This window comes from Polypterus senegalus, chromosome 13, assembly GCF_016835505.1.
Source record: "Polypterus senegalus isolate Bchr_013 chromosome 13, ASM1683550v1, whole genome shotgun sequence".
NCBI classification, from domain to species: domain Eukaryota; kingdom Metazoa; phylum Chordata; class Cladistia; order Polypteriformes; family Polypteridae; genus Polypterus; species Polypterus senegalus.
In genome coordinates, this window is record NC_053166.1 from 76,677,311 (window position 1) to 76,689,815 (window position 12,505).

At 34.7% G+C, this 12,505-nt stretch overlaps 1 protein-coding gene across 1 annotated transcript in view; it reads left to right on the plus strand.

The window, feature by feature from the left end:
• The window catches only part of LOC120542743 (voltage-dependent L-type calcium channel subunit alpha-1D-like), a 210,354-nt gene that overhangs the window by 100,803 nt on the left and 97,046 nt on the right, over positions 1-12,505 (plus strand). The window contains exons 10-14 of the mRNA XM_039775380.1: positions 2,961-3,035; positions 3,393-3,474; positions 3,607-3,633; positions 3,791-3,951; positions 5,706-5,931. Coding sequence (XP_039631314.1) covers positions 2,961-3,035; positions 3,393-3,474; positions 3,607-3,633; positions 3,791-3,951; positions 5,706-5,931 — 571 coding nt within the window. The remainder of the gene's footprint in view (positions 1-2,960; positions 3,036-3,392; positions 3,475-3,606; positions 3,634-3,790; positions 3,952-5,705; positions 5,932-12,505) is intronic.

A 12,505-nucleotide genomic window follows, 5' to 3' on the forward strand; every position in this document is an offset into this window, starting at 1 on the left:
GCTGGACCAATTATTTTGCCAAATGTGTAATCTGAGGCAGTAGTGCTAGCCATATGGTTTTGAGATGCCAGCACACTGTGGTCAGTGTTGTATATCCATTGGGAATATTCATAATAGTCTCATTAAGCTCAACTAATGTAACCCCTCAAATGAAGATACTGCAAGTTTTTTATTTATTTTTTTAAATTTATGTGGGAAACTAAAACTGCACTTTTTTTCCTCTTGTGCTTGTGACCCAGCGATGGCCACGTTTACAACGATCTTTCAGTAAGCCACAGTATGGAGCACCGCTGGCTCTAACTAGCACTGTTTTCTGAAGGGTGGGAAAAATATGTATGCTCTTTGTCTTCTCTTCCTTGTCTTTTCTATGTTGATTATTAAAAAAATATATTATTTTTCTGTTATTCTCATGGTACCGTGCACCTCCTCTTCCCTCCTGTTAAACACTACCCTGATGCTAGAACTCTTTTTCCAATTCTTCAGAAATGACTTAACATTAATCCTTGAATTGTCAGATGGGAATTGATTTTACCAAGATTTGGAATTATACATCAGGATGTATGCCCCCTTTCCGATCTCGAGTTAACCTATTCACTAAGCTGAACACTGTACTTAATTTGATTCCCTTGTCTCCCTCTGTTTTTTACTGTTACTTTCTTAAGGGAGAAGTAACACATTTCCAACTTTTTTCTTTTTATTTCTTATGCCCGTGAGATGTGGCATTGGGTTGAGAGATCCCTTAGCTTGGTTACTCCCTCACTTTATCCTTTACAAACAAGGCTCATTGAATTTGTGGATGCTCCGTTTCCTTTCCTTCCTGGATCCATCAAGGTTTCAAATCTTTTGAAGACACTTGAGGCTTGGTCTGTTCCAATTGCTACTTTTCCAATTGGTTCTTTTTTATAATGCCTAGAGCTGAGGTCAGTCCATAAGAAATGCGAAGTCCTGCTGTCCTTTCCTCTTTCCAACCTCTCTTTGATTTTCCTTCTTCCCTGTTCTCAAGTCAATACTTTATATGTAGCCTTCTACAAAGTAACGTACAGGCCATTATTTTTAGGTTGGAAGTAAAACCTTTCATTATTTTCCTCTTGTGTATTGTTTATGCCTTCTACACTGTATACTTTACATTTATGGGTTTGATTAAAAATGCCTCTGCTTATGTTCTCTGATTGGAATATACCATATGTATTTGGAATATAAAGTAGTATTTTGTGGTGAAGTAGGAGAAAATGATTATTAAAATTAAGAGAGAAACATATACTGAGGTCAGAGTTTTGATTAAAGATAAAGAAGGTTTCAGTCAATGACTAAAATAACAGAATAAAATAAAACAGAAAATTAAATCACCACTCTTGACAGCTGTTTTGAACTGAAAGGAGATTGCACATATTAGAGTTAGCAAGGTTCATGGCCAAGAGTGAAAATTATAATGTGGGTATATAAAACCATCCATGGAACTAAATGGTGGAGTACCTTCTTTAAGTATACAGCATCTGGTTTTAGCAGTAAGAAATATCCATTAACCTTGAAAGGGAAACTCATAATTTTTTACACGGTTTGCTGAAGAGTACAGTATATACTTTATGGTCTAATTAGTTGATAACAAAAACACTTTTCATTGATTTTTAATAATTTAACAATAGTAATGATTTATTACATTTATACAGTGTTTTTCTTGCAACTCAAAGTGCTTTACATGGACCGATAGGAAAAACTTCAGCCGCCAATGTATAGCACTCACCTAAATGATGCGACTGTAACCATTATTATGCCAGTATGCTTACCACAAATTAGCTGTTAGGTAGTGAAGGGGTGACAGAGATAGCCAATTAGAGACAAGGGATGATTAGGGGGCCAGAGTGGACAAGGCCAGGATGGACAGTTTAGCTAGGACATCAGGATAAACTCTGATTACACAGAGAAACAGTTAATCCTGAAGGTAGTAAACGTACAAGAGTGAACTGCAAGCTGGCTAAAAGTTGTGAAGCAGAAACTAATGCTAATAAGACAATCCTCAGTCTAGTAATTTCTGTGTTTGTGTATATCACAGACTGAACTTATGGGTACACATAAGTAGATGATTAGTATGATATGAAAATATAGGACAATCAGGACTGTTTTGTTTGTTATGGAACGTTTAGAGGCTATAGATGTAGGTAGAGTTCATTAAAATGTAAAAGAGTAGAGAAGAGTGCGATATAAAGTGTGTGCAAAAAGAACAGTCTGTTGAATTACTGTAAAACAGTCAATTTCCTCACAGTTGATTTTAGAGAAATAAAACTCACCTAGTTTTTTAAGCTGCTCCCTCCCTGGTATAGCATGGATGTTCAGATAATTCAGAAGTTCTAAACATGTATTTGCTTGCAGGTGATAAGCTACTGTGTCTTTTTAAACTATTTATTTCTATTTCTAACCTTCTCTGAAATATGTTATGAGCAGTGGATAAATATTGGAAGATTTCAGGGTTTATGATACATCTTGAGTAAAAGAATATAACTCCCTATTAGTTTAAATGTTCTTTTCTTTTACTGTGAATTGAAGCTGAGGTGCTTTTCTATCCATGCATTCTACTGTATTTTCCATTGCAAGTTCTTTTTTAAGTCTATAGAGGGAGCTAGATCCTCATCCTCGAATAATATATGATCACATCTGAGAAAATCTCTACTTCAGAACTTTAAGGTAGAGACAGGGTATAGTTCTGCCAAATTTCTAGCTCTCTTGCAGTGAATATACAGCAGTGAATATTACATTTGTAAATGTTCCTGTTTTGAAAGCAGGTTATACAACAAATGCGGTAGCAGTTTAGGAAGTAATAAGATTTAGGTGAACATGGTGGTGGTTATGAAGCATGAAAAACTGCAGCATATCTTTCACCCAATTTTTTAGTTCACGCAGAATGCTCATCCTATATCATTAACTGTGTTTCTCTAATTCTAATTTTTTCTTACATGGGCAAACAGGGGTCACTTTGGCTGACATCTCTGATAAGAAAAGAGGAAAACATGGATGGTTCAGTCATTCCTCTGAAACTCACGGTACCATCTTTGTCTCCTTTGCTATTGGTGCAGAGTCATCATTTTTTTGTGTGCATGGTTGTCATTAGTTTCATTCTCCTTTTTTCTGACTTGTTTTGTTTATTTTTGCTTGTCTGTCTTTCTTGTAAGTGTCATTTTGAGGTCTCTGACTTATGTTATTCTGTTTGCATATGTTGGGTTGATAGTGTGTATGTGTTTGCTCTAAACTCATTTAACCTAATATATGCATGTTGTTAATGCCTTTGTTTAATCTATATCTCCTTTTGAAAACTGTTTCATGTTCATATTGTATGTCTTTTTCATTTTTTTTATATTTATATGTTATTGTAAGTCTTATAGTGCATGTTTGAATTGCAGCAAGTTTGCCAACCAGTGAGACATCAGAAAACACTGAGACAGTAGAAGAAGATCACCACACTGATTGCTGTGCTGCTTGCATGTAAGTAAAAGTGTCATTAAAAAGGGTTAATGTGTTCCTCTCCTCTTACAAATGTAAATGTCACTTTGCGCTATTCAAATTTTGTTTGATTAAATATTATGTCTTATTTGTTCTCTTGCCTACTCTGTATAGGGCCAAGATGATGAAAAACAAAGTATGGTAAGATGACTAGCAGTCACTTTTTTCAGTTTATTAGCAGTAATACAGTATCCGCATGCTGTCTCATCACATAAAGTATAAATACATTTTTATGCAATTTTGAACTGCAATCATCTATTTGTGATAAAGTAAGTCATGTATGTTATCTCTCTTCCAGCCGTCAGTTACGACGATGGAATAGGGCTTGTCGCCGGAAATGCAGGGTGGCTGTAAAGTCAGTCGTGTTCTATTGGCTAGTTCTTCTTCTTGTGTTCCTGAACACTTTGACGATTGCATCAGAACATTACAATCAGCCTGACTGGCTGGGCCAGATACAAGGTGAAATCTGAGCTAAAACTCTTTCTTCTCATAGTTAATTTTTAATAAAATCTAGTGTTTTGCATCCTACTAATGCCAATCATTGCTTTTGTTTTATTGTACAGACCCATTTTCATCAGAGTAATACACATAGTTACCATACTTGAAAATGCAAAAAAATGCCAAGGCTAGAAATCCTTGCTTTATCTATACACATTTATATTTATGTATAAAAATATTGTTTGATCAGACCCTTTAATTGTAGTTAGTGTGTTTCTACTACTTCAAGGTTAAAGAAAATGAAACCCACTGAATTTAGTTTTTGTTGGGACAATTATCCAAGGTGGTTCCAATTATGTTTTCTTGGTCGCTGACATAAACATGTTATCTAGATTTAAAAATATCCGTTTTTTTTTAGTTTACAGCTTGTCTTCTGTCAAACATCCTTTATGCTAATAAATTACTTCCTGAATAAATTGTGATTTTGTTCCCTCATAGTGTGATAATTTGTTTGCTTTATCCCATTACTCCTGATGATCCTCCCTATTTCCCAAAAATATTAGAAAAATATATACTGATCAGGCACAGCATTAAAACCATCTAGTGTGTACGCCCCCCTCCTGATGCCAAAACAGCTCTGACCCACTGAGTCATGGACTTCACAAGACCGCTGAAGGTGTCTGTCTTGTTGTATCTGGAACTAAGACATTAGCAGATGTCATTAGTAGCTCCTTTAAGTCCTGTAAGTTACAATGTGTGGCCTCCACAGATAGGACTTATTTTCCTGCACATCCCACAGATGCTCAGTCAGATTGAGATCTGGGTAATTTGGAGGTGGCCTGCAACAATCTTTAGGTAGGTGATATGTTTCAAAGTAAAATCCACATGAATGCCAGGACCAAGGTTTCTCAACAGAACTTTGCCCAGAGCATCACAATGCCTCTGTCGGCTTGCCATCTTCCTATAGTGCATCTTGCTGTCATCTCTTTCCCAGGTAAACAATGCACACACACACACACACAGCCATCCACATGATCTAAAAGAAAACATGAGTTATCAACAACAACAACAACATTTATTTATATAGCACATTTTCATACAAACAGTAGCTCAAAGTGCTTTCATCAAGAGTTATCATTCCAGGCCACCTTTTTTCCATTGCTCCATGGTCCAGTTCTGATGTTCACATGCCCATTGTTTCCACTTTTGCTGGTGGACAGTGGTAATCATGGGCACTATGACTGGTCTGCAGCTACAGTGCGTGGCCCTATACAGAGCAAGCCTCAATGCACTGTGTGATCTGACACATTTCTTTCAAGTCCAGAATTATGTTTTTTAGCAATTTGTGCTATTGTAGCTCTCCTGTGGGATCGTTCCATACGGGCTAGTTTTTGCTACTCATGTGCATTAATGAGTCTTGGGTGACCCTGACCCTGTTGCCGGTTCACAGATTGTCCTTCCTTGGACTACTTTTAGTAGGTACTAAAGACTGCATACTGAAAACACCCCACAAGACCTGCTGTTTTGTAGATGCTCTAACCAAGTAATTTAGCCATCACAGTTTGGCTAAAGTTGCTCAGATCTTTACACTGAACATTTTTCCTACTTCCATGACATCAAAACCTGACTGTTCATTTACTGCCTAATATATCTCACCCCTTGACAAATGCTGTCAGTGCTTTTAATGTGTTTGATCTCTATATGTCCCTTTTTGCTTCTACATTTTATTTCTTCAGTACTTCTAATAATAGTTTACTCTGGTATTCTATCAACAGATATTGCTAACAAAGTTCTCCTGTCCCTGTTTACGCTTGAGATGCTTTTGAAGATGTACAGTCTTGGTTTGCAGGGCTACTTTGTAGCTTTCTTCAATCGTTTCGACTGTTTCGTTGTGTGTGGAGGCATTATGGAAACTATCCTGGTTGAGTTTGAGGTCATGCCACCCTTGGGCATCTCTGTTCTTCGCTGTGTGCGGCTGCTGCGGATTTTCAAAGTTACCAGGCATGTCACATTTTTCATGAATAATATTTTGTCTTTTATGGCCTGTTTTCTAAGTAATGTTATGTATAATAGTGAAACAAGAGGAAATTTGCATAAGGTCTACTTTAAAATTCTTTAATCGTCATACAAAACCTATGTAGGTTAAAAACAATTATTTAGTCTTTTAAAGGTAAGACAATACAACAATACAACCCGAGACTATTAAGAACAAAATGACAATGACAAATAACTAGAATACTTGGCTTGCCCACTCATTCATCTAAACTTTGTCTTACAGGCAGAATGACATGGTTTTTGTGCCACGTAACAGGCCAAAGGTATAGCAACTGTAAACATAATTGCTGCAGCCATGTAAAGATAACCATAACATGTTGGTGGCTATAAAAGAACAAAACACAAAATGGTATTAGCAGAATATTGATCAAATTAATAATCAACTTGAAATAATCTTAATCTTTAAAAACTGCAGAAATTAAACACATCGATTCCAGGGGAGCTACAGCAAAGATTTATTACATAGCCCCTCTCCTAACGCTTGTGCTTAAAAAGCATGCATCAGGGTTCTTAGGGTAAGGCTTAAGAAACTCTCTCACACATTAAATGATGGGCAGGGACATCTGTATCTAGCACCCAGGAGCACACCCATCTTGGAGACCATACAACTTACAATGTACTAAATATAAGTGGTTGATGCCATGCCATTAAGAGACCGCAATTGTGACAAATTATGAAATGTTATTTACTTAGATGAAATTCCAAAAAGTTATGACAGAGATTTGCAGAAGAGAATTCAGATTATTGTTTTTCTTCTAAATTTTAATTGATGCATTTTTTATTTTTATTATTGTTATATTTTTTAAAATTTAATTGCCATCTTGTTTTCCTATGGTCACTGCCATTTAGTTGCTCAGGTATGGTCCTGGAAGTCATGTGTTGTGATGTCATCAGTTTGATGATTTAAAAATAAGCGTTGGGTGTTTACAATATCCAGGATTGTAGATTCTCTGTAAACAAATTGTTTATCACACTTCTTAGTTGCTGTTTTGATTAACAATATTGAATATGTTCTATCCCTTTAAGGCATCGATTTTGGTTTACAATTAGGTTTCAGCACTTTGGTTTATTTAGATCTTATGGCTTTTTGTTAGCCTGCTTATTTTTCAATCTACTTTTTCATCTCCTGGTCCTATTACTCAGCCAAAATTGCCTGCCTTATTTCCACTTTCAGCAGAACAACAATTTCCTGAATCCTTATTCCTCATCCACAGACATGGTGGAGACAACTGGGTTAAGGTCAGTTCAATCAAGAACTAAGGGATGGCCCTTAAAATGGCCTAGAAGAGCATAAAACTGGTTCCACATTGTTAATTATTGTGTACCTATATACATAATTTAGGTTTAAACATTTTAGATAGATCCTTTACGCAATGTCCTGCATTGCAAGCCACATTGCATGTCCTACTTTAAAGTATGGAGGAACTTCTCCCCTCTGATCAAAGAAATCTTTGAAAGAGGTCTCCTCTGTTACCAGTTTATAACTTTTGCCTTTATGCAAGTTCTTTTTCAAATTTTGCAAGTGCTCTGTTAAGTGAGGTAGAGTGGAATTTATTGAATCAGGAGATTGGTTTGGAGTGTTGGTTTAAACAAGCTCTACCAGTTGCTGCTGTTAACAAGGTGATGCTGAAAAACTCAGTTAAAGGGGGTACCTTTTTCTGATCAGAGTGGTTTATATCAACAGTATATATTAAAAGGTTTTCTAGATCTTGATTTACCCTTTCCGTCTGTTCATTACTTTGTGGGTGATAACCAGTGGTTAAAATCAATTGGGTCCCAGCGTTGACACAAAAGTATATCATGAATTATGAAATGAACTGAGAACCTTGGTTGGAAGTGATTCTCTTGCAGAATTCCTGGTGATGGTAGGATTCACAAATAAATTCTTAAATGGAGGGAAATCATTTCAGTAGGATGATATGTGCAGTTTTCGAAAACCTATCAACAATGACAAAGACTGTAGTATAATCATCTGAAGGTGAAAAGTCAGTAATGAAATTTGTCAGTGTGTGGTACAACTGGTGTAAAAAGAGACAAGATAAACAGGTTTTGCACTTGTACTGGTTGATCCACTGTAAAATTAAAAATCTAATAAATGAGATTACCAGTTTCTGAAAGAGTTATGGTAGATCCAACCTAACAAATAAATAGAGATTATGAGTTCTGGATCCTTAATGGTCTCAAAATTAACATTTGCTTTTATATAGTCTTTCTCAGCATGATTTCAAATTACAAAATTAAATTGGTTAAAGAATAATAACCAGTGGGCTTGATGAGTGTTGTCATAATTTTGGCTGTTTGTCCGGGCTTTGTTTGTCCTTGTGGTTGTGTAATTTATTTTTAATTTTATGGCATCTATATATTTTAAAGTTTTGTTCTGGGTGATCATTTGGTAAGGTCAATTAATTTCATTAGCCATCTTGTTTGTGGCATGCTGGAACATTTTTGGTCATGGGACTGTGAAATTGTGTCACATGACACTATCACCACAAGCATATAAAGTAACAGCACACAATGATAAACATCCATTGGTTCATCAAATATTTTTTTTAAGTTCTCTTTGTATTAAGTTAGAAAAAGAAAACTTGCTCAGTTTATCTCCAAAGGATGTTTTACTTTTATTTTTTGCCATTTTTAACTTTTGGTATGCGTGTTTAGTTTGATATTTCATTTTCTTGGTATTGATTTCTTTCTTGCTCAATGTGGGATTTGGTAAGAGACTCAAATGTATAGTATCTATTGTATGTAATTTACTACATTCAGTAACTGTAGAGCATAGTAAATGAGAATTTATTGTAGTTTATTTTGATATTTATATTCTATTTTACTTTACATGCTTATTTTTTATATTTGCTCTTCATGTTACCTGTACCTTTGTCTATCTGTACAGTGGTAACATAAAGTCATTTCCTTTGGGAATAATAAAGTATTCTGATTCTGATAGCAGCCTGAATTTATCAATTATTGACAATGATTTTTGCTAGCTCTTTTTAATCTTTTTATCTCCTGGACAAATAATTCACAATAATCAAGGGTTTATACAGTACATCTTGCCTTTAACATAAACATGTCAAGTCTTTATTATCAGTGGAAAAAAAAAAGTTTTTTCCTGTCTTTGTCAACCAGTGGCACCGCCCCAAAGAGAACCTGGCATTTGAAGTTTTGGCTTTTTTTGTACTTTTACTTTTTACTAAGGTTTTTTCCTTCTTTTGATAATTGGTATTTATGTCTTCCTGTCTTGTTCTGTTCTCTTGCCTGCCACCTGACAACATCTTTGCTTTATACTTTTTATATTAAAGTCATCTCTTCGATCTTTTCTTCTTCATTCTTTCTTTTCTCTTCAAGTTTTACAGAAAATCATTACAATACTTTCCTAAAACACATCATTAACAAAAGATTGAAAAACCATAAGGCATGACATGATAGTCAATATGGCCTCTGAAGGTATTTAATGCTGTTTTCCACTTATCCTCCTCCTTTAGTCTGATTAAAGCATAATAACTTCTTAGATCTTAGAACTCTGAAACTTTCAACCTGATTTAACATTGACAAAATTAATGGAAGTGGGTAGCTGTTTTTAATACTTATTTTATTTCACTCCCAATAGTTCAATAGTTCACAAATGGATGTAAAGTTCCATTGTTTTTTTCTAGGAAGAAAAACCTCACCCCATATGACTTTTTGATGAAATCATAAAACGATTAACTAGGTTTTATTTCATGTATTCATTTTCAGCCTTTGTTTCTGTCAGGATAATGTTAGTAATTAATAATCTTCCTTATTAAGTACAACAGAATACAATTCATATTCATGGAAAGGGCATTCCACAAAGACACTGTAAAGTTTCGGGAGATTCTGTTTGAAGATAAAATGAAATGCATTTTTTTCCTCAAGTAATAAGTTCTCCTTATCAAGATTTTACAGCCACAGGAGCTCTAAAATAATTTTGGGTTTAGGGGTCTTGAAAACATAAAATGACATTTACTCGTCATGAAAGACACTCTATTTGTAAACAAATTAATCTTCTACCAATGTGATTTTTATCCACAGATGTGATCTGAATTTTATCTTTATTGGAATTTTTGGTAGATATTTATTGAAGAAGCCCGCAGCTGATAAAATTCTCAGTGGAGTCTGAATCTAATAAGGCTAATAAATTAGTAGAATTTAGAAAACTCACTGGTAGAATCAAACTATTTGTCTTTACTCCTTAATTCTTTTTATGTCATATTCAAACTTAATAGTGTTTGTTTCCTCAGATATTTGGAATGTTTAATAACAGGGTGTCATTTGTATGTAGATAAGACAGTACTGTACTAAGCAGCGGATCAAAAACAGAATAAAAAGAATGGTAATAAGAACCAATGAGTAAGTACTGTTTCAGTGAGTAGTGGAACAAGATGAAGACCAAGTTTAACTAATCCATGGTTAGTCTTGTTTAGGCTTTCTATCTCTCCTTGGTGTGCTTAGGTGGATGGCTGATTGCAATGTAGTGGGGGTGCACCGGCAATTAACATCTTAATAGAATGCACATTCCTCATGTTTTAAAGTGAAAAAGTACAGGAGAAAAGTTTGTTCTCATGTAAATGTATTAAAATAATTAATAATAATTAAGCTACATTAGATCAGCCGTAATTATTGTAAATGTTACTCATTTTGGGTGTATGAAAAAGTCCAGAAAACCATATACAGAATGGGATGACAATGAGAGGTACACATTAGTAGAATCATATCTGATGCATAATTTTGCCACTGTAACTAATAGACTTCCTTGTGTGCAATTACTACTACAATTTGAGCCTTGCGTTTTGATATCTGATTCTTGATTCTCCCGGTTTGACTTCAATCCATATCTTGATAGTTTATGGTGTTTTTTTGTAGCAGGGCATTATGGGTTTAAATAAAAGCAGATGGGCTTGCACATGCTGCAACCCAATTGAACTATAAGCTGTTTTCTAAAAGAGAATTTTTTTCTTTTCTTTATCTCTACATATTTTCCTCTGGGGCAGTACAAAAATTAACTTTGTTAATTAACTCTCTATGTTTTCTGCAGAGGTGTTGTGTGAAACTGCATCTTTTCCTATGTACTGTAATTCAAGAGGTGTGTTTGTCGCGTTAACCTCTTGCCATTTAGGCATCCCTTCACTATTTGTGTTTAGGTATATAAACTTGGGAGGGTGTGCATATCTTCAGGCAAGTTCGATTATTAAACATTATCAAGAGTTTTTGCCAGATTTTGTGCTGAGCTGGTGTTCCTTTTGGCTCCATTCACTGGATAAAAGGGTTTCAAAGCCTGTTTTTCAGCAGAAAGTCTAATATGCCAAATTATTACATGTCTCTGGTACTCAATGATAATTTCTCAATTAAAGCTATAGAAACGTGTAAAAGTCAACTATTTAAAATGTCTGTCATTTTATGATCCTATTGAAAACACAAGGATGTAAGCTGCATTTCAGCGGTCAGGTTCACAGCTAGCTCCCACCCATATTTATCACCTCTGGAATGGGAAGCCTTCATCTTGCTTTTCTGGTCAGTTGGTTGAGCCTCTTCAAAAGAGGCTTTGAGTTAATTTAAAGTCTTTTTTTACAATGCATACATGTGACTACAGATTGTGAGTGTGCAGTTAGATATGTACAAAATAATAAAATATGAATGTTGTGAAACTTCTCATATCTTCTGCTTAGTGCCACTCCCAAAGTTTCACTTCTTTGTAAAATAGATATAAAAAATGTATTTGTTTCAGATGCCATCAGGTCATAAAATGCAGGTTATTTTATTTCAGTACTAGTGTACATTAATAAGTTGCTCATGTCCAACCTTGGCAAAAACACATTTTAGGCAAAATCGGCAATAGTATTAAATCTATTTTTCACATAAACATACAGGTTCACAGAATGTTATTTTGGAGAGAGTGGTATAGTAGATAGGTGACATAGTTCCAAATATTACAGGAAACATTCATTTACTGATAGAAGAAAAGCATTGTGTAGAACTTTCACTTTCTTAAGTGCCGAGTCTGAAATAAACAATGTTTTTCACTTCAGTGTTTGTTATTGTGTTGGATTTATTGATGTCACTGGATGAAATTTCTGTTTGATTGCTTTTGAAATGTAGATGTGCTCTTCACAAATTGAAATACATTATTTAAGTTTTGAAATAAAAATCTGAGCAATTATAAAGTTATTTGTTAAATTCTCAGCTGAATATTTTGATTACTCTGACATTCAAAAAAAGTAAATGGTTAGTTAGTTGCATTCTTTTCAATATAATAATCAAACTGATGCTATTGTTCAGTATCAATGCAGTTACTTCTGATTATTCACAACCTGATAGTCCTTACTTTAAATCTCAGTCTGTATTGTGCAAACCCAAAGGATTTGCACAAATAGGTCCAGGAATGACTCTAGCATTTTTGCTGCCCAGACAATGTTGTAACTGGCTTCCACCGGACACATTGTAATGTGATTTTTATGACATGAGAATTTTATAAATGTAGGATTAATCCTGTATTAGCATTTAT